The sequence below is a fragment of the Helicoverpa zea genome, chromosome 18 (genome assembly GCF_022581195.2).
Source record: "Helicoverpa zea isolate HzStark_Cry1AcR chromosome 18, ilHelZeax1.1, whole genome shotgun sequence".
Classification (NCBI taxonomy): Eukaryota; Metazoa; Arthropoda; class Insecta; order Lepidoptera; family Noctuidae; genus Helicoverpa; species Helicoverpa zea.
The window spans coordinates 8,345,508-8,371,010 of NC_061469.1; the positions used below are offsets into that span (position 1 = coordinate 8,345,508).

The 25,503-nt window shown below is 36.5% G+C and overlaps 1 protein-coding gene and 1 long non-coding RNA gene across 2 annotated transcripts; both read left to right on the plus strand.

Annotated features, from left to right (window-relative positions):
* Positions 1 to 57: 57 nt before the first annotated feature.
* Positions 58 to 13,252, plus strand: LOC124638831 (probable ATP-dependent RNA helicase DDX46). Its single transcript, XM_047175950.1, has 18 exons — positions 58 to 209; positions 290 to 535; positions 783 to 921; positions 1,831 to 2,020; positions 2,518 to 2,648; positions 2,963 to 3,089; positions 3,372 to 3,541; positions 3,893 to 4,107; positions 4,455 to 4,689; positions 5,009 to 5,170; positions 6,119 to 6,238; positions 6,400 to 6,607; positions 7,600 to 7,762; positions 8,961 to 9,172; positions 9,822 to 9,985; positions 10,561 to 10,755; positions 11,194 to 11,361; positions 12,977 to 13,252. The coding sequence occupies exons 1-18, from the start codon at positions 196 to 198 to the stop codon at positions 13,217 to 13,219; spliced, it is 3,102 nt and encodes a 1,033-aa protein (XP_047031906.1). The 5' UTR covers positions 58 to 195; the 3' UTR covers positions 13,220 to 13,252.
* Positions 13,253 to 24,702: 11,450 nt separating this feature from the next.
* On the plus strand, positions 24,703 to 25,425 carry LOC124638926. Its single transcript, XR_006985418.1, has 2 exons — positions 24,703 to 24,754; positions 24,854 to 25,425. It is a non-coding gene; the product is annotated as an uncharacterized LOC124638926 (long non-coding RNA).
* The last annotated feature ends 78 nt before the right edge of the window (positions 25,426 to 25,503 follow it).

Below are 25,503 nucleotides of genomic sequence, written 5' to 3' on the forward strand. Positions count from 1 at the left end.
CTGGGTATCGAACACGGAAAAAATAACAACCTATTATAATATCCGTAGATATGGGCATCTCTTTAGTTGTCAAAATTTCGCGTCAAGCGTTAACGCGTGCCACGGATTTTATGCGAAAAAATAGATTTATTTTGCGTTTATGACAATACGAAGTGAGCTTAATTAGTAGTGTTTAATGATATTAGTGAAATAACAATGGTTCGGAGCGGGTGAGTGTTGTGTTTCGTAAATTGTTGTATCAAAATGTTAATGGTTGTGTTGTGTGCTAATTTGATACAACTGTTTACAGGCGTGATCGCGATAGAGACCGCGATCGTAGGCGGTCCCACAGTCGATCGGCGACACCTGATCGTAAAAGAAGGAGATCCAGGTCCAGGTCTAGAGACAGGGCATCAAAGTCGACGAAGAGGAAGCGTAGTCGCAGCAGGGAGAGGGAATCGAAGAGAGAACGCAGCAGAGATCGAAGCAGGGAACGAGATCGAGATAGGGAACGTGAGAGAGATAGGGATCGAGACAGGGATAGGGATAGAAAGAGGTAAATAAACAAAAGAGTATCATTGCTTAATCATAGCACCCACTAAAGCATGCAATTTATTTATTCTTTACCATAAAGCTTATTATGCTGTGTAAACAGTGAAAACCTTTAACCCATTGCCCCAAACCAAAACCCCAAACCGCAAACCCATTTGCCTATTAACTTACCACTATATAGATCCTACAAAACTCTGACCCATACTCTTAATAATTAAACATTAAACCCTGACTCTTCTTACTTTTTCCAGTGATAAGAGAGATGACAAGAGGAATGGCTCTGGTAAGTCATCCAGGAAGAAAAGTCCAGACAAGGAGAAAGAAAGATCTAAGTCTAAAGAGAAGACTATCAAGTCTGATTCAGAATATGATCCGGGAACTGTTGATAAGGTTTGTAGTTGTCCATTTCAGTAATATTCTACTCTTCCAGAGTACTAATCCATAAGCATTTACCTGTTTTTAATAGGAAATTGTCTTTAATTTATTTTATAATTGAAAACCTTGTGTGTAATATTTTCCATATTAGTTATGTAGTAGTTCAACATAATCCTTGACTGGTTTAAGGCTTCCCACTAAGTTGTAGCTACCCACATAGTATGCTACCCACATAATATGGCATTGAATGTCCATAATTACATGTAAAACTGTAATTTAATTTGACGCAGCTTAGAATGGACTGAAAAATCCTTCAATCTACAAATTGTAACAGCCTTTTTTTATCGTCCCACTGCTGGGCACAGGCGTCCTCTCACACGGAGAAGGATTGAGCATTAATGACCACCCTTGCTCAATGCGGGTTGGTAATTTCAGACAATATAGTCCAGGTTTCCTTGACATGTTTTCCTTCACCTTTTTATCAGCCATTGGTGTCCAAGATATACTTAGAAAGTATATACAAACTTAGAAAAGTTGCATTGGTACTTGCCTGACCTGGAATCGAACCCACACCCTCATACTCGAGAGGTTGGTTCTTTACCCAATAGGCCATCACGATTTGTGTCTACAAATTGTGTGTGGTTAATCTCATCTATGCTATTGTTATAAAGCTGAAGAGTTGATTTGCTTGAACACATTAATCTCAGAAACTACTGTTCCAATTTGTAAAATTACTTGTGTGCTAGCATAAGTGATAGCCCATTTATACTAGAACTCATATGTTTATGTGTTTGAGTGGAGTAGTTCCCACAGTGTGTAGGTGGCCACACCTAGTTAGTTCAATACTAGCAGGTTCAAACATTTCTTTACATCTACATATTTTGTCAACAAGTCATACTTCTAACACATTTTTGCAACTCTTAGGAAGAAGAACAAAGTCGTTTGGAAGCAGAAATGCAGAAGCGTAGAGATCGCATCGAGCGTTGGCGCGCGGAACGTAAGCGCAAAGAGCTGGAGTCTGCTAAGAAGGAAGTGCAGAAAGGCAGTATTGTTAACAATATACAGGTGCCAGCCAGCAAGAAGTGGTCCCTTGAAGATGACTCGGGCGATGAAGGTAGCATTTGTTTTATATATTCTGATCTGCTGAATAATAGGTACTTGAATAGCTTAAAATGAGTCATTTGCAATTTTGAGGATCTACTTATCTGATATTTTGGCAAAACAAAAATAAACATACCAGCTGCATTTAAAAGAAAGTCTCATTTTGTGTCTGCTTTTCTCTTTCAAACTCACTTCTTAGAACCAAGCAACTCTTGTGATGTTTTATTATAGCAGTTAAAATAATAAATTGAGTTTTGTTAAATAAAAAATTCTTTGTATACAGCAGAATATATCCTCTGAGCCTTTTTCCCAACTATGTTGGGGTTGGCTTCCAATCTAACCAGATGTAGCTGAGTACCAGTGCTTTACAAGGAGCGACTGCCCTACCTGACCCCCTCAACCCAGTGACCCGGGCAACCCAATACCCCTTGGTTAGACTGGTGTCAGATTGTATACAACAGAATATGTAACACAAAATAATATGATTGAACTTCTTGTATATTTGTTCAGGCGAAGAGGGTGGAGGTGGTGGTAGTGCTAATAGTGAACCCAAAGAGAAGCCCGTAGTAGAAGAGAAGAAGGTGGAACAAGAAGAAGATGAAATAGATCCACTTGACGCTTACATGCAAGAAGTACAACAGGTTAGTCAACATTCCCATGTAAAAGTAAATAAAATGTTTATTTAGTCAACATATTGAAAGGAGATCTCACTTTTCTTAATAATAGATGTTTAGAAATACTCAGTAATAGGTTTTTGTTGAAAGGGTTATATAAAATTCACTATCTGTCACGAAAACGATTGATTGTTTGTTTATAAAAAAAAAATCGTAAGTCACTGTTGATCCTATATAATCTTACAGCCAAAGACAGGAGCGATGTTGCATAATTGTAATTCTGCTATGAAAGTAATCTAATTGCTGTAATTTCAATAAATTAAATGAATTTTTGTTTGCAGGAAGTACGTAAAGTGAACCAGATGGACCAAGCTAGAGGTATCATCAATGTGCCCACAACAACCGGTGGCACTGTTGTAGTGCTCACTGGAACAGCCAAGAAAAAAGTCACTGAACAGAAGAACAAAGGTAAGGTTCACAATACTCAATGGTAGTCAACAACTAAATTCCGAGCATAATTACGCGCACGTGACTCATTTTTAACACGCCGATTATATACCTCCCGCACCTACATTATCTACATATACATTCTTTTCCTACTGAATAGGTTTTCCTATACAATATCCAATTATGTATAATCTAGATATATGTAACCCATTTGAACATTACCCAATTTTGCTCTCAACTCTAAATTGTCAAGTCAATCTTCCTATTTACTATATAAAACCTATTTCTTGTCTTTATTACCAGGTGAACTGATAGAACAGAATCAGGATGGTCTAGAATATTCGTCAGAAGAAGAGACGGAAGACATTAAGGACGCTGCTGCGAACCTCGCTTCGAAGCAAAGGAAGGATTTAGCTAAAGTAGACCATGCTAGCTTGGACTATATGCCTTATAGGAAGGCTTTTTATACTGAGGTATGGTTTATTTTTCTTAGTTTGTGTGTTAGACAACATGGTGCCTCATATGCCCACCATTTTTACAGAGAGGTTTAAAATTCTAATGGATTTTTTAATATACCTATTCAAGGTCAATAAGCCAAAATTGATTTTAACTGATGTCCCAAAAAAAAGGAAGTTCTCAATTCTGGGGTCTTGGGGAACATGAACATTGCAATTGTTATAAATTTTATAATGATTAATTTATATTCTTCATCAACCATTATGGTTACATTTATCTAATTTTTCATGTTTTATTACCTCTTCTTATTTTTTCAAAATAGTAACAAAAATGGATTTGCACTAAAATGTTTGCGTTATTTTTCTCAGGTTAGTGAATTAGCGAGAATGACGCCTGAAGAAGTAGAAGCCTACAGGACGGAGCTAGAAGGCATAAGAGTGAAAGGGAAAGGTTGTCCTAAGCCCATCAAGTCCTGGGCCCACTGTGGTATTAGTAAGAAAGAGATGGACATACTAAGGAAGCTCAACTTTGAAAAGCCAACGCCTATTCAAGCTCAGGCTATCCCTGCTATTATGTCGGGAAGGTTTGTATAAAAAGTCTCCTTTTATATTTATTCTTACAAAAAGTCTGACAAAATTTGTTGACAGTAGCTAGATGTATTGGATTTTATAAATTGGATCTCAAAAAGACAAAGAAAATGGACAAAAACGGGTGGTATATCATCTTTCTGCGGTTTTGTCCGTTATAGCAATAGTAGCATATAGCTTTCCTCTATAAACAAGGTATCTAACCCTAAAAGAAGATTAAATTGAACCAGTAAAATAAACCAGTGAGAAGTGTTTGTTAAGAAGTACAGTAGGCAATCAAATCAATTCATTTTAGTTTTCTAATCACCACATTCATTACTATTTATTCAATTATTCTTTTCAGGGACCTAATCGGCATAGCAAAAACGGGTTCAGGCAAGACCCTAGCATTTATTCTGCCAATGTTCCGTCACGTTTTGGATCAACCGCCTCTAGAAGACACGGACGGACCCATAGCACTCATTATGACACCCACTAGGGAACTTTGCATGCAGATCGGCAAAGATATCAAGAAGTTCGCCAAATCTCTGGGATTGAGGGTCGTCTGTGTTTACGGTGGCACTGGGATTTCTGAACAGGTATGTAGCATACATGATTCATACTGCAATAAAAAATTAAAAAAAAAAAATATGTGTGTATGTAAAATACATAACGCAATATATAATAAGTAGTACATCATACAATACAGATATTTTGAATATATCTCTTAATATTTTTGCACTTGAAAATTGATAGTGTGACTGGACAACATTTTGGTTTTTAAATGCTGAGTCCGAAATGTTGTTACATTTTTCAACAGGGTATTTGACCGTAATAAAATAGCGTAAATATGCATAATTTTTAGATGATATGCAATTTTGGCTGATATGCCATCAATATTGTTCTACTTGTTCATAGATTGCGGAATTGAAACGTGGTGCAGAAATGATAGTTTGCACGCCGGGTCGTATGATAGACATGTTGGCTGCCAACTCGGGCCGTGTCACCAACTTAAGAAGAGTTACCTACATAGTGTTGGACGAGGCTGACAGAATGTTCGATATGGGCTTTGAGCCACAGGTAAGAATAAAGGAGAAGGAAAAGGAGTTTGGATGACATTTCTTACTAAAATATTACTCACCAATTTTAAGTACTTTGGATGTTAGAGCATGTCAAAGGTTTCTATCGATATGAGCTTTCAAGACAATATACCCCCCTAATAATATTGAATCAGATATTATTTATAAGGTTTTTTGAAGGGTACACATAAAGTAGTACAACATTTCGTATTACGACGAATGATGAATTGTCAGTACTTTACAAACCAGAGCTTATTTAAAATGAAGCTATCAATAGTTTTTAAGTTAGTGAATCGCTTCTCTAGTAATCAGTTATACTTGATTCTTTATATAATTTATTATGTACTCAGGTTATGTACTCCCTTTATGTACTCCCCTTATATACACCCATTATGTACACCCCTTATGAACTTCTTGATGAACTCCCCTTATGTACTTCCTTATGTAATCACCTTATGTACTTCCCTTATGTACTCCCTTTATGTACTCCCCTTATGTACTTCCTTATATACTTCCATGTGTAATCCCCTTATGTACTACCCTTATGTACTCCCTTTATGTACTTGCTTATGTACACCTGTTCTGAACTTACCTTATGAACTTTCTTATGTACAGCGTATATTACTTACACAGAGGTACTCACAACAGTTTATTAAATGACTGAATTTGTCCATTAGTTGTATGAATGTATCAATGTAGACTTTATTTTACTTGTGCACTAGCTTCTCTATCCTATGTCCGTGTCCCGATACTAAGTTGCCTCTAATTTGCCACTAATTTGCCGCCAAATCTTGTTACCCATTCTTGAAAAATAGTGTAACTAACACGACATGCTTTTATTATCATGCATCGACTTTGATATCTTTCATATACCTCTTTTGGTTAGTGAACCTGCTCTGGACCTCCAAGTATTGCAATACTAATCACGTTTTCATGCTTTATTTCTCAGGTTATGAAGATAATAGACAACGTGCGTCCAGACAGACAGACTGTGATGTTCAGTGCTACTTTCCCGCGACAAATGGAAGCACTCGCCAGGAGGATATTGCAGAAACCTATTGAAGTTCAGGTATAAAGTATAAATGACGCTATAGTTAAGTAACAATTAACAATCAGTCAAACCAACACTTGACAAAACATAAATGTCAAAGATTCAGGGTATAATATTTTCACCATGATGGGCCACTTAAAATTTGAGATTCGTACTTAATCATCCATTATATTTCCTAGGTCGGCGGCCGCAGCGTGGTCTGCAAAGACGTGGAGCAGCACGTGGCCATTCTCGAAGAAGACGCCAAGTTCTTCAAGCTGTTAGAACTCCTTGGTCTATACAGCCAGCTGGGCAGCATCATAGTCTTCGTGGACAAGCAAGAGAATGCTGACAGCCTCCTTAAAGACCTCATGAAGGCGTCGTATTCGTGCATGAGCTTGCATGGAGGTGAGATATCGAATAAAAAATGAAATGTAGTAGGGGGGTGGTATATGGCCTTTTACACATTGATAGGTTTACTTTAAAACAATAGTAATGATTCTTAACTGGCTGAAAATAAATGAAATATTTTATTAAAAGCTTAGGGGTTGCATAGTTTGACCAGTCAAATGGCGTGACGGTGCTGCAAAAGTGTTGTCAAGTTACTTAGCGCGAATTCTACTATTTCTCCGAGCCGATAAAGTAAAGCAACATAAATTCTATACATAACAGTTTTAATTGAAAATAATATAACATCTTGGTTTTCAAAAAACAATATTAAAATTATTAAGACATTAGAAATTAACAAATACTCGATCTAAGAACTCTACAGGCTTTTAAATTTTCTTTTGCAGGTTGCCTCTGTCTACGTGATTGTATTTATTTAATTTATCAACATGAGAAAAGGAACACTACAATATATTCAAATTATGTCCTGATTTCTCCAAATTAAAATTATAGTTATTTAAATAACATCTTTTGGCTATTCAAGACATGTACACTTTTCCAAAGTGAAATACGATAGAATAGGTACTTTATTTGAAAAAAATCTACTAACGGTCTATTTTCATTTCAGCGACCAAAGCGGATGTGGGGAGGCCTCGATTATTGAATTATGAATGTACTATGTCGTCAATTATAAGCGTACTGCACATTTCTTTTAACACAATTTTTTTTTTTAAATTTGAAAATGCCCAAAAAACATTTTTCATTTCATCTACTGAATAAGGTTCAGAATCTCCGTTAAACTTTAATTATAGGGCTAGTTTTCTTCATGATTAATAAGCAAAAGCAAAAGCGTCGAATGATTCGGGACTAAAACATACAATTTTAAAAATAAATACAATAATTTAAACTTGTTGTTGACTACATTTTTTTTTAAACAAAGCAGTACGTTTATAATTTTCGGCACGAATACCTAGTTGTCGAGTGACGAATATATTAATGGTGGCCTGTTACAGGGATTGATCAATTCGACAGGGACTCGACAATCGTGGACTTCAAGTCGGGCAAGGTGAAACTGTTGGTGGCTACCAGCGTGGCTGCCAGGGGACTGGATGTGAAGCAACTCGTGCTCGTCGTTAATTACGATTGCCCCAATCATTATGAGGATTATGTTCATAGGTGGGTTTGATAACTAAATTTTAAGTTAACTTACAAGTTTTGTTTCATTTCGTCATTGTAAAGGAAACAAATTAGAAATACATTGATTTTTTGACAAGGGGAGAGAGAATTAAAGGTTGCATTAATGTGCGTTGTGCAAATTCGTTTTATATGGATTTACTGCGAATGTGACTTCCATAACAAAAGACACCGACCATTTATTGGTTTAGAATCTCCCCCCCCCCTCCCCCCCTTTAAAAACCCAGCCCATTGTTATCGGCAGTTCGCGGATCTCGTTGATCTAGAATTTCGTTGGTATCTGAGTGCTTAGTGCGAGTTTTCGTGAATTTTTTTACGGACTCACATGAGAGCGCGTATACTAAGATTTGTATGGAACAAAAACAGCTCCACCTAGTGTCAAAAATTGGAACCTGTTTTTGTTCCATACAAACAGTGTTGCCAACAGTTGTAGAAGCTTACCACCAGAGTCAACTTTTAAAACCACCAGAAAACCACTAACAAAAATTTATCCCACACTTAAAATCACCAAATTCACCACTAAAAAAATATTGTTTATATTTTATTGTAACCTAAAACAATTTAATCATCCAAAGATGTAACTCGGCAACGATAGAAAATTAAAACAGACAAAGCATTACATCTGTTTAGCAATTCATCCGACCCGATCCGAATCCTTCACAAATTATAATCGGCGTAGTAGTTTCACAAATTGTTTAGTTACGCATTTGACCAATGAATGAGTACTTAATATAATTATATAGTAGTCGTTCACCTTTTTGTTTTGTAGATGCTTTTTTGACATTCCGTGAGACTTCAAATCTCCATAGTAACTCCTTAAAGTTGTACCACAAAACTTACATTTCGCTACTTGACCCGCAGTACTTTCAACATTTCGCCACTAAATAGGGGACTTAAACCACCAGTATTAGTGGAAAATCCACTAAGTTGGCAACACTGCATACAAATCTTAGTATACGCGCTCTCATGTGAGTCCGTAAAAAAATTCACGAAAACTCGCACTAAGCACTCTGGTATCTGGTTTCGTCTCCCACAAGTAATTTTAGATGGTGTCCAAATACCCTTATATACTTACTCTCTATGTACTTTCCCTTTTTACTTATATACTTCTCTATGTACTTCGTTATACCTTAGCTTTATCATATCCATTTGACATACTAAATCCAATATCCCCCCAAAGATGCGGTCGCACAGGCCGAGCCGGCAACAAGGGTTACGCGTGGACGTTCCTGACGCCGGAGCAGGGGCGCTACGCGGGCGACGTGCTGCGCGCCTTCGAGCTCGCGGGCGCCGCGCCGCCGCCGGAGCTGCGGGCGCTGTGGGACCGCTACAAGGACGCGCAGGAGAAGGACGGCAAGAAGGTGCATACCGGCGGAGGATTTAGCGGGAAAGGTCAGTTTGGGTGTTCTTTTTTTGAAACAGCTTTGTGAAAGAGAAACAAATAAAGTATCTCGTAATTAAGCGGTTGAGGTTGTCGCTATTTGAAATGTTGATTGGGCTATCATCGTGATGATTTTCGTAATGGTACGGTCTAATTGCCAACGCCTCTCGTTAGGAAGCTGGAAAAGGAGATTTATGTGCTCAAAAAATAGAAATTCATCGAATAAAAATAAACTAATTCGCACACTCAGCCCCAGATAATGTATGTCTTAAAATTGTTTAATAATCGCATAACGAAGGTCGAGGAGATCGTGGAGTTCATACGAGTGAAGACCAACTGGACATTGAGAGTTGAGAAGTTAGAGCCGAGACACAACACGAATTTTAAATCTTTTGTGGTACGTGTGCCGACTCAGCATCTCGACATGTTCCAAGAACAGTTTTGGCCGAAAGGTGTCGTTTTCCGGCGATTCCGCGGGAGGTTACGCGACACCAAGCAGTGCAACTCGACACCGACTACTCGTGTCAACACTTAGATTTTAATTGTTTTTTATTTTTGTATGTATTGTAATGTTAACTATTATTTATGTATTATGTAAGCTATGGGCCTTTGTTGCCTGAATTAAAGGAATAAATAAAATAAATAAATAACTATCTCCAGGTTTCAAGTTTGACGAATCGGAAGCCCAAGCGGCGACTGAGAAGAAGAAATACCAGAAGGCGGCTCTCGGTCTTCAAGACTCTGATGATGAAGACGTTGAGGGCGACCTAGACCAACAGATTGAGGTCATGCTTGCCGCCAAGAAGATTGTTAAAGAGATCAAGGTAAGATATGTAACTGCTATACACTGTTTGTAATATCGAGTAAAGTCACAGAATGTTTTCACAAATCAGTAAAGGGATTAACTAGGTATGTAAAAAGTTTATACACTCAAATATTGACGTCATTTGTTTAATTTTATTTAGGTCATTAGCTTTTTATCAGCTTGAAATGTGTCAATCATTTTGAGGATTAATTAGATAATCCGATGTTTATTGTAGGTAAACAAAGTAAATACATACCTGATAATAATGTGGATCATCCATAATCAGTTAGACTAAAAAATATAATCATAACGCCATTCAATTCCTTACGATATTATTATTCACTTCTGTGTCGATCAATTTCTTTATATTCTTCTAGATTTTTCAATTCAAACCTGTGTATTCTTAATACATAACCTTACAATTACAACAAAAGATTAAAAAGTATACGACATTCAACAGAAGAACATTTCCTTTTGGATTTTTACAATGACATCATCTACATACCATACCATATACTTTGAGCCTCTACACTTCGAATAAACGTTTTGAAAGTAACATCAGTACTAAATATCCTGCTATATTGACTCGTCCAGCCGGGTATAGCGGCCGGCATGCCAGCCGGGGCGGGCGCGGCCGGTGCTGGGGCTGACGGCAAGCTGGAGCTGGCTCGGCGCCTGGCGTCCCGCATCAACATCGCCAAGGGTTTGGGCGCCGAGCACAAGGGCGCCACGCAGCAGGCCGCCGAAGCTATACTCAAGGGAGCACCTTCTGCGCATACGCTTATTACGGTGAGTGAAGATGTGTGATGAGGATGTTACTGAATGTTTTTAGTTACTGCCCAACTTTATGACGGGCTCGAAATTTAGCCGCCATTAAGATCGGCGTGAGCTGGGCGAGAAGTACATAAGCATTGATTCTGCAGACATGGACAAATACAAACATATTTGCATAAGCTCATATCGTATTGAATTGCAATTTCGAAGTATGTAAATAAGTTAAGAAACTAAAGTAAGTATAGATTGTCGCTGACATCATTCTTACAAAGAATTAATGCTCTACCCAATATTCATACTAATAAAATAGCATAGCTACCATTATAGACTGTTTGTTTGCCAAGTGAAATTTAATATCTATTGCTAAACAAGTACAGTTCAAAACAACATAATAAATAAAGCCTTCAAAATTAATTAGTGTATTTTTGTCAACATGTGTTTCATGTTCACCAGGCTAAAACGGTAGCAGAACAGCTAGCAGCCAAGCTGAACACGCGCCTCAACTACCAGCCGCGCGACGAGAGCGCGTCGGAGCCGGCGGAGGAGGTGTTCCGCAAGTACGAGACCGAGCTCGAGATCAACGACTTCCCGCAGCAGGCTCGTTGGCGAGTCACTAGCAAGGTATGGAAAATTAAATGAAAATTTATGGTCTATGAATGTAGGCACAGAATTTCCTTCAATAGATTTTCAACCTTATCACAATAGAGGAAGGTTAATGTTCCATTGGTAAAATTTGACAGATCGGCTAGGTTGACCTGCTGGCGTCCGTACAAAAATATGGTCTTAAGTAAAAGTAGAATCTAATAAATTCTACCGTGAGGCCTTTAATATTTTTCATAGTAGAAATAGTTATGAAACAATAACAAAAAACGTCGTGATACATTGTTCCGAAATATGGCCCAGTACTATAGCCTCTCTAAATATTGCTTAATGATAAATAATATAAATTATCCAAATGCAATGTCATAGTTTATTGAGACACCTCTGTTTAAATAATGATGTAACATTTGATGTCAATTTCTTAAGATAACGTCAGAACATGGAACTATTACACCTAATTATGTTGTGATAATTAACCGTTATAGTTCGGCCATTCAGAGAATGCGTTCCTGACACGTCGCGATTGAACTGACGACGTAATAACATTCATTGATTATTGATATAATAATGTTGTTTTAATGCTCCTCAATTGTTAAAACGGTAAACAACCAGCAAAAATATTTTTATCGTAACTGCAACGCCATTGCAAAGTTACGTCGTCAGTTCAATCGCGACGTGTCAGGAACGCATTCTCTGAATGGCCGAACTATAGAATTTTAATTTGTTGCTTACGTCATTCTGGTACAAACGCGACGCGTAATGACACCAATTTACTTCACCCCGTTTATTTAACGGAATGCGCTATTATGTAAATCAAGGCATTTTTTTATCAACAAAAAATTATTTTTTTGTCCATAAGCCGATAAAAATCGAAAATATGTGTTTACATAGTTCATAAGATTTACTTTTAATTAATTAATAATCTCTTGCATTCAACAACAAGGTGGTTCAATTATGTTCGGATCAGCGACCAATCACGCGTCTCAGATTGCGTCATCTCACGGTCTACTACACGTTGAAATTAAAACAACTGATTAATTTATTTATTATTCAAACAAATACTAGGTTTTTTTTTTTCAGATAAAACAATATGACCCATAACCTCCTTGGATCGATTTTTATTGCGAGTAAATAACCTCGTATTAAATACTTTGTTTATTTACTTAGGGGTCGGTCTGACCTTAAGTCGATAACCCAGCATTTGTAGGTAGATGCAGTATGTGTTTTCTTCAGTGCATTTTCTCTTACCGCAGTGATTAGTTGTCAATATGTTGCTCAAATTAGCCATTATTGGTGCTTTCATATTTATGTGTGTTAAACTGCTCAGACGACAAAGGGCCTACTATAAATGTTCTTTCTGTCATTAGTTAGTATTTTTTAAGGTAATCACTTTAATTCTATACTTTAATACTTGCCATTTCGCTGTTTAAAGTTACTTAAATGTTTTTCTAGCGAGCTCTGAGGGCTACGACTATTTGACCTTTCTATTTCAACTGCGTAGTTTATTAACGAATTCTTAGTAGACTCGTTTTTTTTCACACCAGATAAATTATTTCATCATTTTTTGTTTTATCTAAAATCGCACGAACTTGGTTCTAGTTTTATTAACTCATGAAATACTTTTCTTTTATTACAGGAGGCGTTAGCTTTGATCAGCGAATATTCTGAAGCTGGCATCACCGTTCGTGGTACGTACGTCCCACCTGGCAAGACGCCTCCCGAAGGCGAGCGCAAGCTATACCTAGCTATAGAAAGTTCTCAAGAACTCGCCGTAGCCAAAGCGAAGTCGGAAATAACTCGCCTCATCAAGGAAGAGCTCCTCAAACTACAGACGTCAGCTCATCATATGATTAACAAGGCTAGGTACAAAGTGTTATAAATGAACGGAATATAACTGGCGTAATTATGTTAACGTTGTTTTATTTCCTACATGACCCTTGGCTCGTGGCGTAATAATCACGAGATAGTTTCATTACGGTCTGCAAAGTACTATCTTTGTAATTAAAACATTGGCCTATAAAAGTTGGGTTACAGTCTTGATAAGACAGCTTAGATCTGAAATTCGCATGATCTGCAATACTAAAGTAGGCATACACATTTGCACGTTTTCGTTATCATTAAAAATGATGGTCAATTCAAAACAAATATAACATTTGAACTATTTCAATGTCTGGGTCTAGGCGAGCGATAAGCAATCGGCAGTTAATTGCCGTTAGAAACAGCAGTCTATCGGATAAGATAATATTCGGCGTAGTGATTTACCAGAACGTGCCAGAATATGATAATGTCGTTATGGATTAAGTAGGTATTTTGATAAGTAGGTAACGGCGGAACGTTAATCGTTATTATAATTATTATTTTTAATGCGAATGGATTTGTTTGTTTGTTCGATATCAAATGGCTGAATCGATTTCGATAATTGGTGACAAAATCTGGTCTGAGGCCCGATTCTCCTAATTTTACTAAAGCAAAATACGATTCACATTCGACTGCGATCCTATCACGACTCGATTACGATTGAAGCGTATGTGGCATTCCGCATTTTTTTCTTTGAAATAAACGTTTTTATCCTTTTCTGTCATTCAATAATGAACCATTTTGTCTGCAAATGATTTCCGATTGCAATATGATTGTAGAGCAAACTACCGTATAGACCAAAATCACCGAAACAACAGACCAATCGCAAACCAATCGAATGATGTTGGAATACTTTGAACTTTGCCAAAAAACCGACACTCGACCGATTCGCGGCGTTCACGGGCACGGGCGCGTTCACGGGCTCGGGCGTACCGTTTACACACTCGTGAACGTGACTGTGCCCGTTGAATGTCGATTTGAGCGCGCGCGTGTGAACGTACCATTAGGTTTAAAGAAAAAACACATAACAAAAAGTATATCATAAAAAAGTGTCAAAAACAATATTTTCGCGAAACGTCAACGACTGACGAAAAGTATTTTTTGATAAGATTCACTAAACGTTGGCGATGCGTATCCATAGACATAATATTAGTAAACAGGACTGCGCACCTTTACCCAAAAAACGAGCCGAGTGAAACAGTTAGTACCGAGGCCGTCTGTCCCTTTCTAATAGGGTGACTATGAGATTAAACTATGTGAGACAAATCCGAATTTGCTAAGATTATTAAACACAGATTGGTATTGAAATATTAACTTACGCAGTTTGTGACCTTAAAATACTAATATAGGCTTTTAATAATTAGCGGGATACAGCAGTATAAAAGCAGGGAGATTCGAAGTGAAGACTGTTTTTTTTTTATTTTTGCTTCACATATAGACTGCCTGACTGATGAGCCGTTTATGTCGCCTTTCTTCATTTTTTGGGAAGCTATAACAATGGTACAACAGTTTTAAAATCCATCACCCATATTTTGACTCGTTACAAAAATTCATGGGCACCCTAGTTGTTTGATTTACGAAAATGTTATTATTAGCTAACCTGTGGAACGATATATTGCAACCACCATAGGATTCACTTTCACAAGTGTAAAAGCAACACTTTTTCACCATTTCAATAGTTTAAATTGATTTAATACAAAAAAATATAAACAAAATTTTAAACGCTGATTACGCGCCAAGAATGTTCAGGGTTACCGCTAGAAAATAAAAAAAAGCAAAATAAAAATTTATGTTGTTTATGTTTTAATAATAAATACGAATAAATTAATGCGATTGTTATTAATTTGTTGACTTACAATTGTTAAAATAAGATAAAAATATAAGTGATTCAATTGTTTTTTGGGAAGACAAAACTTTTGATCACAATATTTTTTTATGCTGGCAAGGTGTTAGAAAGAGACAAACAGCCTCCGTTCGAACTATCCCTCTCGGCTCGGATTTGCCTCTGTGTATTATGCAACCAATTTAGTACCTTATTGCGTTAGAATAGAGTTCATTTTCGTAAATACAAGCTGTTGATTTGCATCCGTGCCATATTCAAGGAGGTAATTATGCTAATGATTCTCGACCCCAATCAATAAAAAAATTGGTACGTAATTTTTTTTTCGGAATTCCGTAAATGTCATCTAGCCTTATTTAAACTTGGCGCGTATGTTACTGGCCTTAAAACCGTGCTGCGCCCTCAAACTAACGCAAACACAAAGCATACGCAACGATCACTCATAAATTTCATTCATAAAATTGGATTACTTCGGAAATACCACGACATTACAATGACAAAAAAAGCAGTGCATATTAGTTATTTCCCATCAACTGTAATTCCAATCGATTATTTACGTATTGTATGTCCTCCTCCTGAACTATGGCACAAATGCAAATCAACAGCTTGTATATATTTTGAGCGTGCGCAATCTTGTTTAGTAATATTATATCTATGTGCGTATCTAAGCAACGTTTATTAACCACCCAAGATGGCGACTGTGGTTTGCTTGTCAGTGCAATTGAAATTTAACGAAATTCTCCATAATCCGAATTTTGCGGATATATGTTGTCGACTCAAAATTAATATTTTTTTATGTTTTGTTATTCATATAAGGTTTCGATCGAGTCTACCGTACCCTTTGACGAAATTATTAATATAGATACATATACTAATTAGTAAATTAGTCTATGGTAATGTCTAACCCTATGTGGGTTAATTTTCAGACGAAAAAATCCAGCAAAAAATAGCAGATTTATCACCTTGGGCTTGAGTGTACATTTCTTTTAGATTGTGCTGTCCAAACATTACACTGCACTTTTTGATGATTCTACACGGAAGAGATTGTTAGATATCAAACGTGTAGCGATGCCCAATACACGAGGTAGACATCAATAAAGAACCGCTCCACTTGAATTCAGTCTTGAGACTTCACAGATATAAGGCTCTGTAATGAAGGGTTATGACGACAATGCCTAACAAAACCCGAGATTTAAAGTGTTAGCCTAATCCTAAATTGATTGATTGATGACAGTATGACTGGCGTTATTTTTTGCTGAGTAATTGCCACATGTTTTAACCGTGACAAATATTTTTTTCCGGGTTTGTGCGCTTATTGTAGGCATCTGTACGTATGTAGGTAGCTACGTGTTTCAACCCCAAGTTGATCATCATACACACATCCTTCAAAATTGTTGAATAACAGTGCGACCCTAAATAATAACCAACTTATGTTACATACCTACTATTATTAATTGAGTATTTAGCTACTTTTAAACTTAGAATTATTGTTGAGCTTTTATTGTAAACCAATTTATTGACACATTGACACAACTTTGTTAACAGTTTTTGTTTGGATGTGTTCATGTGGCGTTTCCGAACGCCACTGCGCTGGCAACATTAAAAAAAATATAGACCCACAGACAATTTTTACGGCCGTTACAACTACGAAATAAATAAAGTTCTCGGTCCCTAACTTGTTGCTTCATTTTAATGTTAATAAAATTTCCTGTATTCTACACATTTGGTGCTTATTCATAATTACTTACCTAATATAGCTGATTCATCAAGACTTTTATTGCGAAACCTTGTGGCAAGTGCAAAATGGAATCCTGTGAGATAATAGTGACCACGACATGATTGTTGTTTCGCATCTCGCAAACCGAAGCTCGGTCAGTGGGTCGTTTTAGAGGCGTCTCCATACTAAGGACATGGCGGCGAAAAACGAGATGCCCAGCGCACTTCGAGACTCCATTCATCCTTCTCGTACATAGTCATCTTGGGGTCGGTCCCTGAAGCGTGTCCTGAGTTTTTTCACCGAGAAGCATCAAAGTAAGTACCTAATGCATGTGCATCATGATTTTTTTTTTATGTAAGGATACCTATAATCAATAAGTACCTATAATAAAGCTATTATCAAATGTCCAAGTACCTACGTGTTATATTTTTCTAACAACAAATTATTATTTGATTTATTTAATGAAATAGCAATGCTATGCCCCATAACATAATTAGCTAACAATTATTCAATTAAGAAATATTACATGTTGAATAATAATAACAAGTTGTGTCGTATAATACACAAGAACCACAACTGTTAATTACAATCGGTACTTTAAATATTACAAACTATTTTAATAATTAATACTTTATTAATAAAGTATTAATATTAATACATTCAAACTTTTGTACTAACTTTAAAGTCCAAATTAAATACAAATAGAAAGCTGCGCTAAAAAATGTATATTTTATTCTAAGATATGATCCTTTATTTGCATTTCTGCCTGTGTCTATGATGAAAGTTTTTTTTTGTGTCTTTTTTCTTTCATTTAATTTTATTAGCATTCATTTAAAATCTGTTTTTGCATTTGTTGCTTTAAATTCCTTGTGTTTGTGACATATGTTTATGTTGCTGTCTCCGGTCTCACATTTGTTATTTAATTTTTGCATATATTTTTCACTGTCAGCTGCCTGTTAGAATAATCACTTATTATTTTGGTGCATGCTTCATTAAATAATTTGTTTTTACACTTTTTCACTATGACTGAGGAACAACCAGCACATTAAATTTGCTTGAAACTAGAAACAAAGCCCTGTGCACTAGGCATGAACAAGCTAGTACTCTGTCTATTCCAGAGATAGCCGCCTCCACATGTAGGGTTGCAGTCAAGCTACCACCTGTTTGGTCTTACAGGGAAACTATTGGGTTTGAATATGCTGAAGCCTAGTTCCTATTGGCTGGAATAACACCTGATGTCACCAAATATTGTTACATTCTCAGGCAAATTGAAACAAAGATAGTTGAAATCAAACATATGTATCAACCCACCAGCAGTAGGCAAGTATGAAACACTCAAAGAAGCTTTGATTAATAAGATTTTCAATACCTGAGGAATAATTACTGCGACGGCTGTTAAGTGATAACTCTCAGGTCCATTGCTGGTGAAACTGTCTGATGACAGCATCTTGTGCAAACTCTGGCCCCGCTTTTTGCCTTAACATGCACAAAGCATCTGAGCCATCAAAACCGATTTAACTCTGGATAAGGTAGAAGACATGGTAGACAAAAAATGGAAGGAGATACAACCCGTGTTATCGATTTTCCTGCAACAAGAGCTCCTACTTTCAACAGTCGGGTAGAACGATTAGAGGAGTTGAACAGACAAGTCGCCGCTCTGAGTACGAATCGGTCATAGTCCTCGCATAGCAATATTCTGGACCGAGGCCCAAAACGGGTACTGTCGAAAATTCAGTTCCAGGGCCACTGAAATGCACCTCACCATGTAACTGGCAGACGGAAAACGAATCTTTGCTGCTACTCCCATCGTTGGCCAACGATGCATACCGACTACGATGTTTGTGCCGCCGAGGGCAGCGAGATACCTACAGACTTGCGGCAAAATAATGCTGACGTTTAATTTTCGTCTTCGTCGTCAGTTCACCTGGACGTTCATTGTTGTCGACGTTAATAAAGCCATCGGTTTGGACCTCCTGCCCCGTTGCCGTACCAAGCGAAAGATAGTCAATTGTTACGGCTACTAATACTCGGCTATCACTACATAGTATTAAACAAAGTCGCCTCTTCTGTCCCTATGTCCCTTTGTACGCTTAAATCTTCAAAACTACGCAACCGATTTTCATGCGGTTTTTTTTATCAGATAGAGTGTTTAAAGAGGAAGGTTTATATGTATAATGACATCCATTTAAATAGGTAGTGGGGAAATAATGTTAAACCTGTGCGAAGCCGGGGCGGGTCGCTAGTCGGAATATAAAAACTTTTCTTGGTAGTTTTAGTAAGTTACTGCTTAATTTAATGTTTATAATATTTTTTGTATCATACATTGTTGGTAATTATTCATAAATACATGTATTAGCTGTGTAATCAAGACTTTTATTGAGAAACCTTGTGGCAAGTGTAAAAGGGAATCCTAATATCCCATACTCTTTTGGGGCTATCATTCATTTTTGCAAACAAAGGCAAATGTACAAGGGCGTGAAAGGTATTTATAAAACATTCTTCTTTGTATTAACAATCACACATAAATCGCAAAACTATTTTTGATACAGGATATGGTACCTATAATACCTAGTAATTGCTACTGTTTTCAAGTCGAGTTTAATGCTATATCCTACCCAGTTATGATAAGTCTCGAAATCTTGATTAGAACTTGGGGACGGATTTTACCTAGTTACGGTTCGATTCTTATCAACGGAATGCAAAATAATCTTTACCTGACATCTCACACGAAAACAATGACTGGTATATTCGGTGATATCAGCATCAGCCGTGGCTCGTTCGTTACCCATGCACCGCGCAGCACGTGGCGCGCCAATGGACCAGTGTTTACCACAATTGTGTCATCCTCTTGATTATAAAGTATAAATAACTGCAAGAACAGGCGCGGTCTCGCGCGCGGGCGCCGCCTATGCGATAGCGCGGGTTATCAACGCCGCGGGAAGATTCCACAGCAAACAACTGACGACAGCATATTATCTCAACATCTACAAGCGATCTTCGACCTTATTACATAGAAATCACTGTGGAAAGTTTAATAGACAAGCTAATTCTAATATCCTTACACCCTATAAGTCACCACCATGTAAAAGATAAGACATTACTCCCACAAACAATAACGTTAGGGTATGAGATACCAAGGTCAGGTTTTTAATTTAATTAAAATAAACAATGATAAGTGAACATTTGTTAGTTTTATCAATGTCGCTAGGCCACCTATTGATCTCCAATGGGTGAATTAACGGTAGGTATCGTGAGTTCATCAGATTTTTCTGGTTTTTGCGCGAATTTAGTTGCTAGCTGGTTATATAATGATAAGTAAATAATAATTGGCTGTTACTGTAAAGTGTGCGTTGTAAAAACAAACGTGAGGACGTAAGCTGTAATCAATGTGCGTCAACTTTATTATTACTTTTTTTGATGATTGATACCCAATTATAATAACACTTAGTTAATAAAGTAAGTAGGTGTAATTCCTGATGGTAGAATAATCTTTTCGAAGTTGTATAGGACCTGTGCTTAGCTTACCTGGATATCAAGTTCTGTGTGTTTGCAAATGCTAGAAACTTCCTGGTGCCTACGTAGGTAAGCAGTAGGTACGTATGTTGTAACAAAATTGCGAAAACATTAATTATTCCTTGACGTTTCATTATTTACTGCGTGGCAATAACCCGTTTATATAATTACACAATTATAAGAAATATTCCTCTTATTTGTTCTTTGTAATTGCTTTTGATAAACTTTAATGTCCATTTAGTAGGACAAAGTATTAATTCTAGAAATAACTTAATCTAATCTAAGTGCAGACAGGTTCACAAAATGCGGAACAAAATAATGAAGTGTTTTAGGAATATTGTTTTTGTTGCTATTTTAAGACTAGGTACTTAATAACAATGTGCTCTTTATACAAAAAAATGTGTAGTTAAGTTACCTACTTATGGCACCCAGCAATCTGACAAAACATTAGGTAGGTATATCAGAAGAATACTGAGTTGCTACGAGAAGTGCTACGGGCCCGTAGCAGTGCCACGATTAGAAATCAAAAAGTATATTTGCGTTTGTCGAAACACCGAACATATTTATAACTTAGATAGGTACGCAGTTTGTGGGTAAAAACGTATATTTAATTTGCATATAACAAATTAACTTAAGTACCTGCTCCACAAATAGGTACTATAATTAACCAGTAGTTACATGGGGACAATGGCTGCTTAAGAAATCACTGCAATTTGCATCTGAATTCATTATCTCCGAACGTTTGACGCACGTTTTGACCATATTATCGAGGAATAAAAGAAAAAATAATTATAATACAATTCGTGTGTCGCTATCGGGAATGATAGTTAGCTGTCTGTTTGACCTCAGTTGCCTAGCCACGTGCTTAGTCACATTATAAATGAATCATTTATAAAAGCAATACAAAGATTTTTCGACAGAATAAATCTGGTAGGTTAGTAATTGATTGCATAATAATTTCATCTGTAGGAATTCTATCTAAATATGCTATGAAAAATTCGAGGTAATATATGGCTATGTAGAAGTATTGCCTAGAGTCAGTTAATACAAATACTGGAAATCATTGTACCTACCTATAATTACCATTAAGAGCTAATCAATTTATCAGGTGTTTCAAACACTCGTAAAAGTAGACAAGCCTCCATACGTTTTGATAAAAAGGCCGCAATATTTTTGGGCGTGACAGAGGCGTGAGAGCAGCTATCAGTTGTAGGCATATCACGCCATATATAATCTTTGATAAATCTATAGACCACGTGAAAGGCAGCACGGCCTTTTATAGTTCCTGATCTTTTTCCTAAACAGCTGTATCATACCTAGCTTTATCGGCCTTATTTTGAACGTCGATCAGTCAGACAGCGAGTGCCTATTATTATCACAGCTAGATATAGTGTATAGTAACAGCAAATTATAGGCTTTGTAATGAGCAAACATGGTCGATAATCTATTTTTGTATGAGCTTTTTATCAAGTAAGATTGGCCTTAATCGCGAACTAAGATCACACTTGGATGGATGAGGTAGGACGGATTCTAGAAAAATAAATTGAAGTAGGCAAGTAAATGATTGGTTGATTATTACTTATAGTTCTAGAACAGATCTATGTGTGTTAGTATGTTATTGATTTTTTTTTATCCTCATTTCATGTTTCATGCACTCTGTCTTTGTTCTAGATTCTAATTTGCAAACGTCACAATGTCATTAAGTTTAAATTAGTACAAATATCTTACTTTATAAATGACAAAAAGAAGTTTTGCTCGGTTGTAGTCTATAACTGTAGGTACATTCGTATAATTAAGTAAGTATATGTAATTGTGACGCAAATCTTTATTAATTTAACGTAATTATAGTTTTCGTTTCCTCTTACGTTTAGGAAAAATGTAGCCGTCATCTAAATACATCGCCAAGCCAACAACACAGGTAAATAATGTTTTATTTGTATGAAATTCCATTTATTGTAGACAGCTGACGTACTAAATGATATGAAACTACGTTGCAGTTACAAAACGGGTAAGTTATGAAGTTAGTGGTTAGAATTATGGAATATGGGTTTATAAACAATGTTGTACGAGACTTCGAACACGTAGACTCTGCTTTGGTCATAACTGCTGCATAATTTATAACTTAATTTGCATTAGTACTCACAAAGAACGAGGCTTATTTGAAAAATATTTTTTCAAAATCATTTCAGTAGATCCAAAGATAACTCCACAAACTTTACCTCTTTATAATATTAGAAAATATTTTATTAGTAAAGATACTTCAGTTGTAGATAAAGAGGATTAATGCACCTTATCTATACAATTGATAGATTGATTATGAAGTTTATTTCTATGTTAAATATAAGTACTGGCATTATGTTGAGGTTTCGCGCCGGCTGTGTCGCGATAATGAGATAGGTACAAGCAGTTCTTAACTGTTAGCAAACTCACGATAGTTGGAAGTCAAAGATGTTTTGATAAGTCTGTATCTACGTGCAAATCCTCCCTTACTAATTAATCAAATTAAACGGGAAATTAGCTCTATCAATCTGTCTTTCGGGTCTATTTACGCTAAACAACCGAGTCAATTTGGTACCCAGATAAGAGCCTAAAAGAAAGGAAATATGCTTCTTTGTACCCATTTGTTGAAAAAGCTATAGAGAGTACTTATGCAAAGAAATTATATTGTGTTTTGGAACACAAAGACAACACCAATTAAGAAATTACCTAATATTACCTATAATCAACTCTTCTATTCTACCTATGATGGATGATAAAAGTACTATTTCCCAATCCGTTTCTTATCTGTGTTGTCTACTGAGCTGCTAATGTTGATTGGTATCGAAGTGTTTTGATAAAATCATGTGTTGTGCGTGCGGTCTGCTCTATATGATTAATATCCTTATTTACGCGCTGTTATCTTAGGAATAAACTTTCCATTTGCTCATTACGTGGGCTCTTGTTTTATTGTATGACGTGCATCTAATTATAGACTGCTCTGTTATCAGTAATTCGTGTTGTTGGTATTTTTTTTCAGCCGACGACAGACTTCATGTTGTCTTACTTATAATCCTCTAAAGATATGATTAAGAGAATTAAATATTTTATGATAAACTTAATGAAGGTTAAATGTTTTTGATGCTCGTACATTTTATATTCTTAGTCCTTCCTGGACCTTTGACTGTCGATAGAGATAGATTCGAAACACTGATAATCAGTGTTACCGTAATTGGATATTGCGTCCGAGGTACCTATGTAAAACAATAGTATTATGTTATACTAGTATCATATAGTTTATTTAATAAGGAAGGTGCGCTCAATCAGTTTGATTGAACCTTGCGGTAAGGTTGATGATGATAGAGCACAACGCAGTCAGAAAAATGGTTGTCAATTGTTTGCTTTCATTCGTATCTGCGCGACACTGTCTGTATAAACTAATCGTTACCGCACGAAAAATCAGGAGGAAAATCTGCAATCCTACAAAGCAATAGCATCAATTTAGAAGTACCTAAAGTTCCAACCAACTGGTGATTATTGACCAACGATGTTTCGTTTGATAACGAGTTATCAAACGAATCGTTAATGCTAATTATAATCTATCGAACATCAATTTGTCTCCGTGTTACTGGGATGATAACTGTCTGTGTAAGATTTCACGTGATGTAGCATGAGACTTAAGAATCTTGTATCAGAATGTTAACACTTAACCTTTAAGAGCTATTCGGAAATCAAAGACAGTTTCCATGTAAGTGAATTCTACAAAAAAAACGCATTCTGTTTTGCAGCATGACTCGAGATACTCGGTAGCCTTGTTTAATCGTAACAATGTACCTGCTTTAGCCTGTGTAGATTTTGAATGTTCAGTGTATGGAACCATGTAATGCTGAATGGCAGATGGCTTCAGATCAACAAACGGTACCCCTTTTTTTTACTCCCAGGACAGCAGATCATTAAATGACTTCCAGGGCATCTGTAAACACGACGCGTTACGGATATGACGGTGCTTCCAGACAGATACCATCTAAAATTCCATCCGTTTCAAGACGTATTGCCCTGCATCGTTATCAATTAAGGCCGATATCTTATTCATTGCAATCGTATCAGCACATTCCGGTTATCACAGTTCTGCTTGTCCGAAAAATAATGCCCATATTGTTATCTAATCTATCAGACCATATTAGCACACGTGTTTCACCCAGTGGGGTAGACTGAATTATGTAGGTAGGTATATGATATACTTAAGTGCCAGATTAAAGAAAGAGCGCGGGCCCTGTAAATTTTTTTGCAACTTAAGTTATGAAAAATCTGATAAAGACAGCGTAATCAATAACAGTTACTTTGATTTACCTTTAAGTATGGACGTGGAGTCTCACAGGCAACTTAATGTTCACGTTTTCATAGTTTCGCCTATTTCCCCCTGCTCCCCGCGATTGAGCGGCTCAGTAGCTTTTGTTTTAGTTGCCAAACTACCAACGACGGTGGAGGTTGTGTCGTCCGGTGAATGTCACGTGAGTAATAACCATATAAAAATTGGCTGGAGCCTGTCAGGCTACACGTCCATTGTTGTCATATAATATATTTTATAAGGGCGATTATGTTTATTTCAGATTTTGTAGTACAAAATGTCAAAAATAAATAATGCAGGTAATTCTAAATCAAAAGGACCGTCTACGGGTTCTATTCAAAGCCCTGCGCGAAAAAAATTTCGTGTCGCAGATCCAACTTTCAAACAAGAAGTGAGTGAGTTGTTAGCTACGGATCAGTCTGACAATGAAGAGAATATTGAAGGTTTGTTTATAGTGGAGTCTGAACTAATACAAAATCATGAGAGTGCCAGTGATGAAGATCAGGACCAACATCGATATACCTATGTTTATGTTGGATGCAAGAAATCTGTGTGTCTCCAATGTTCTAGACGTTTGTGCACTGACTGCCAATAAATTTGCGTTATTAGACTGTTGTCAATATTTTTTGTATTAGTTACCTGAAGTAGTTGTTTTATGTTTTTGATTCCTTATGTATTATATTTTATGAAAAAAAGACTCATTTTGTTATAGTAATAAGTTTGGCTGTTTTAAATATCTAAAAATGTAGCCTAAGTAAATTTAGACTTAAAAGTGCCATAATTTTTGATTTTTCACATTTCTATATTTTTTTAAAATAAAAGTTGATTACAGAAGCACGTTATTTTATTGCTAAATCCCTTAACTTCAATATCCAATCAGTTTTAAAGCAACCTTATATCAAATTCTCAAAA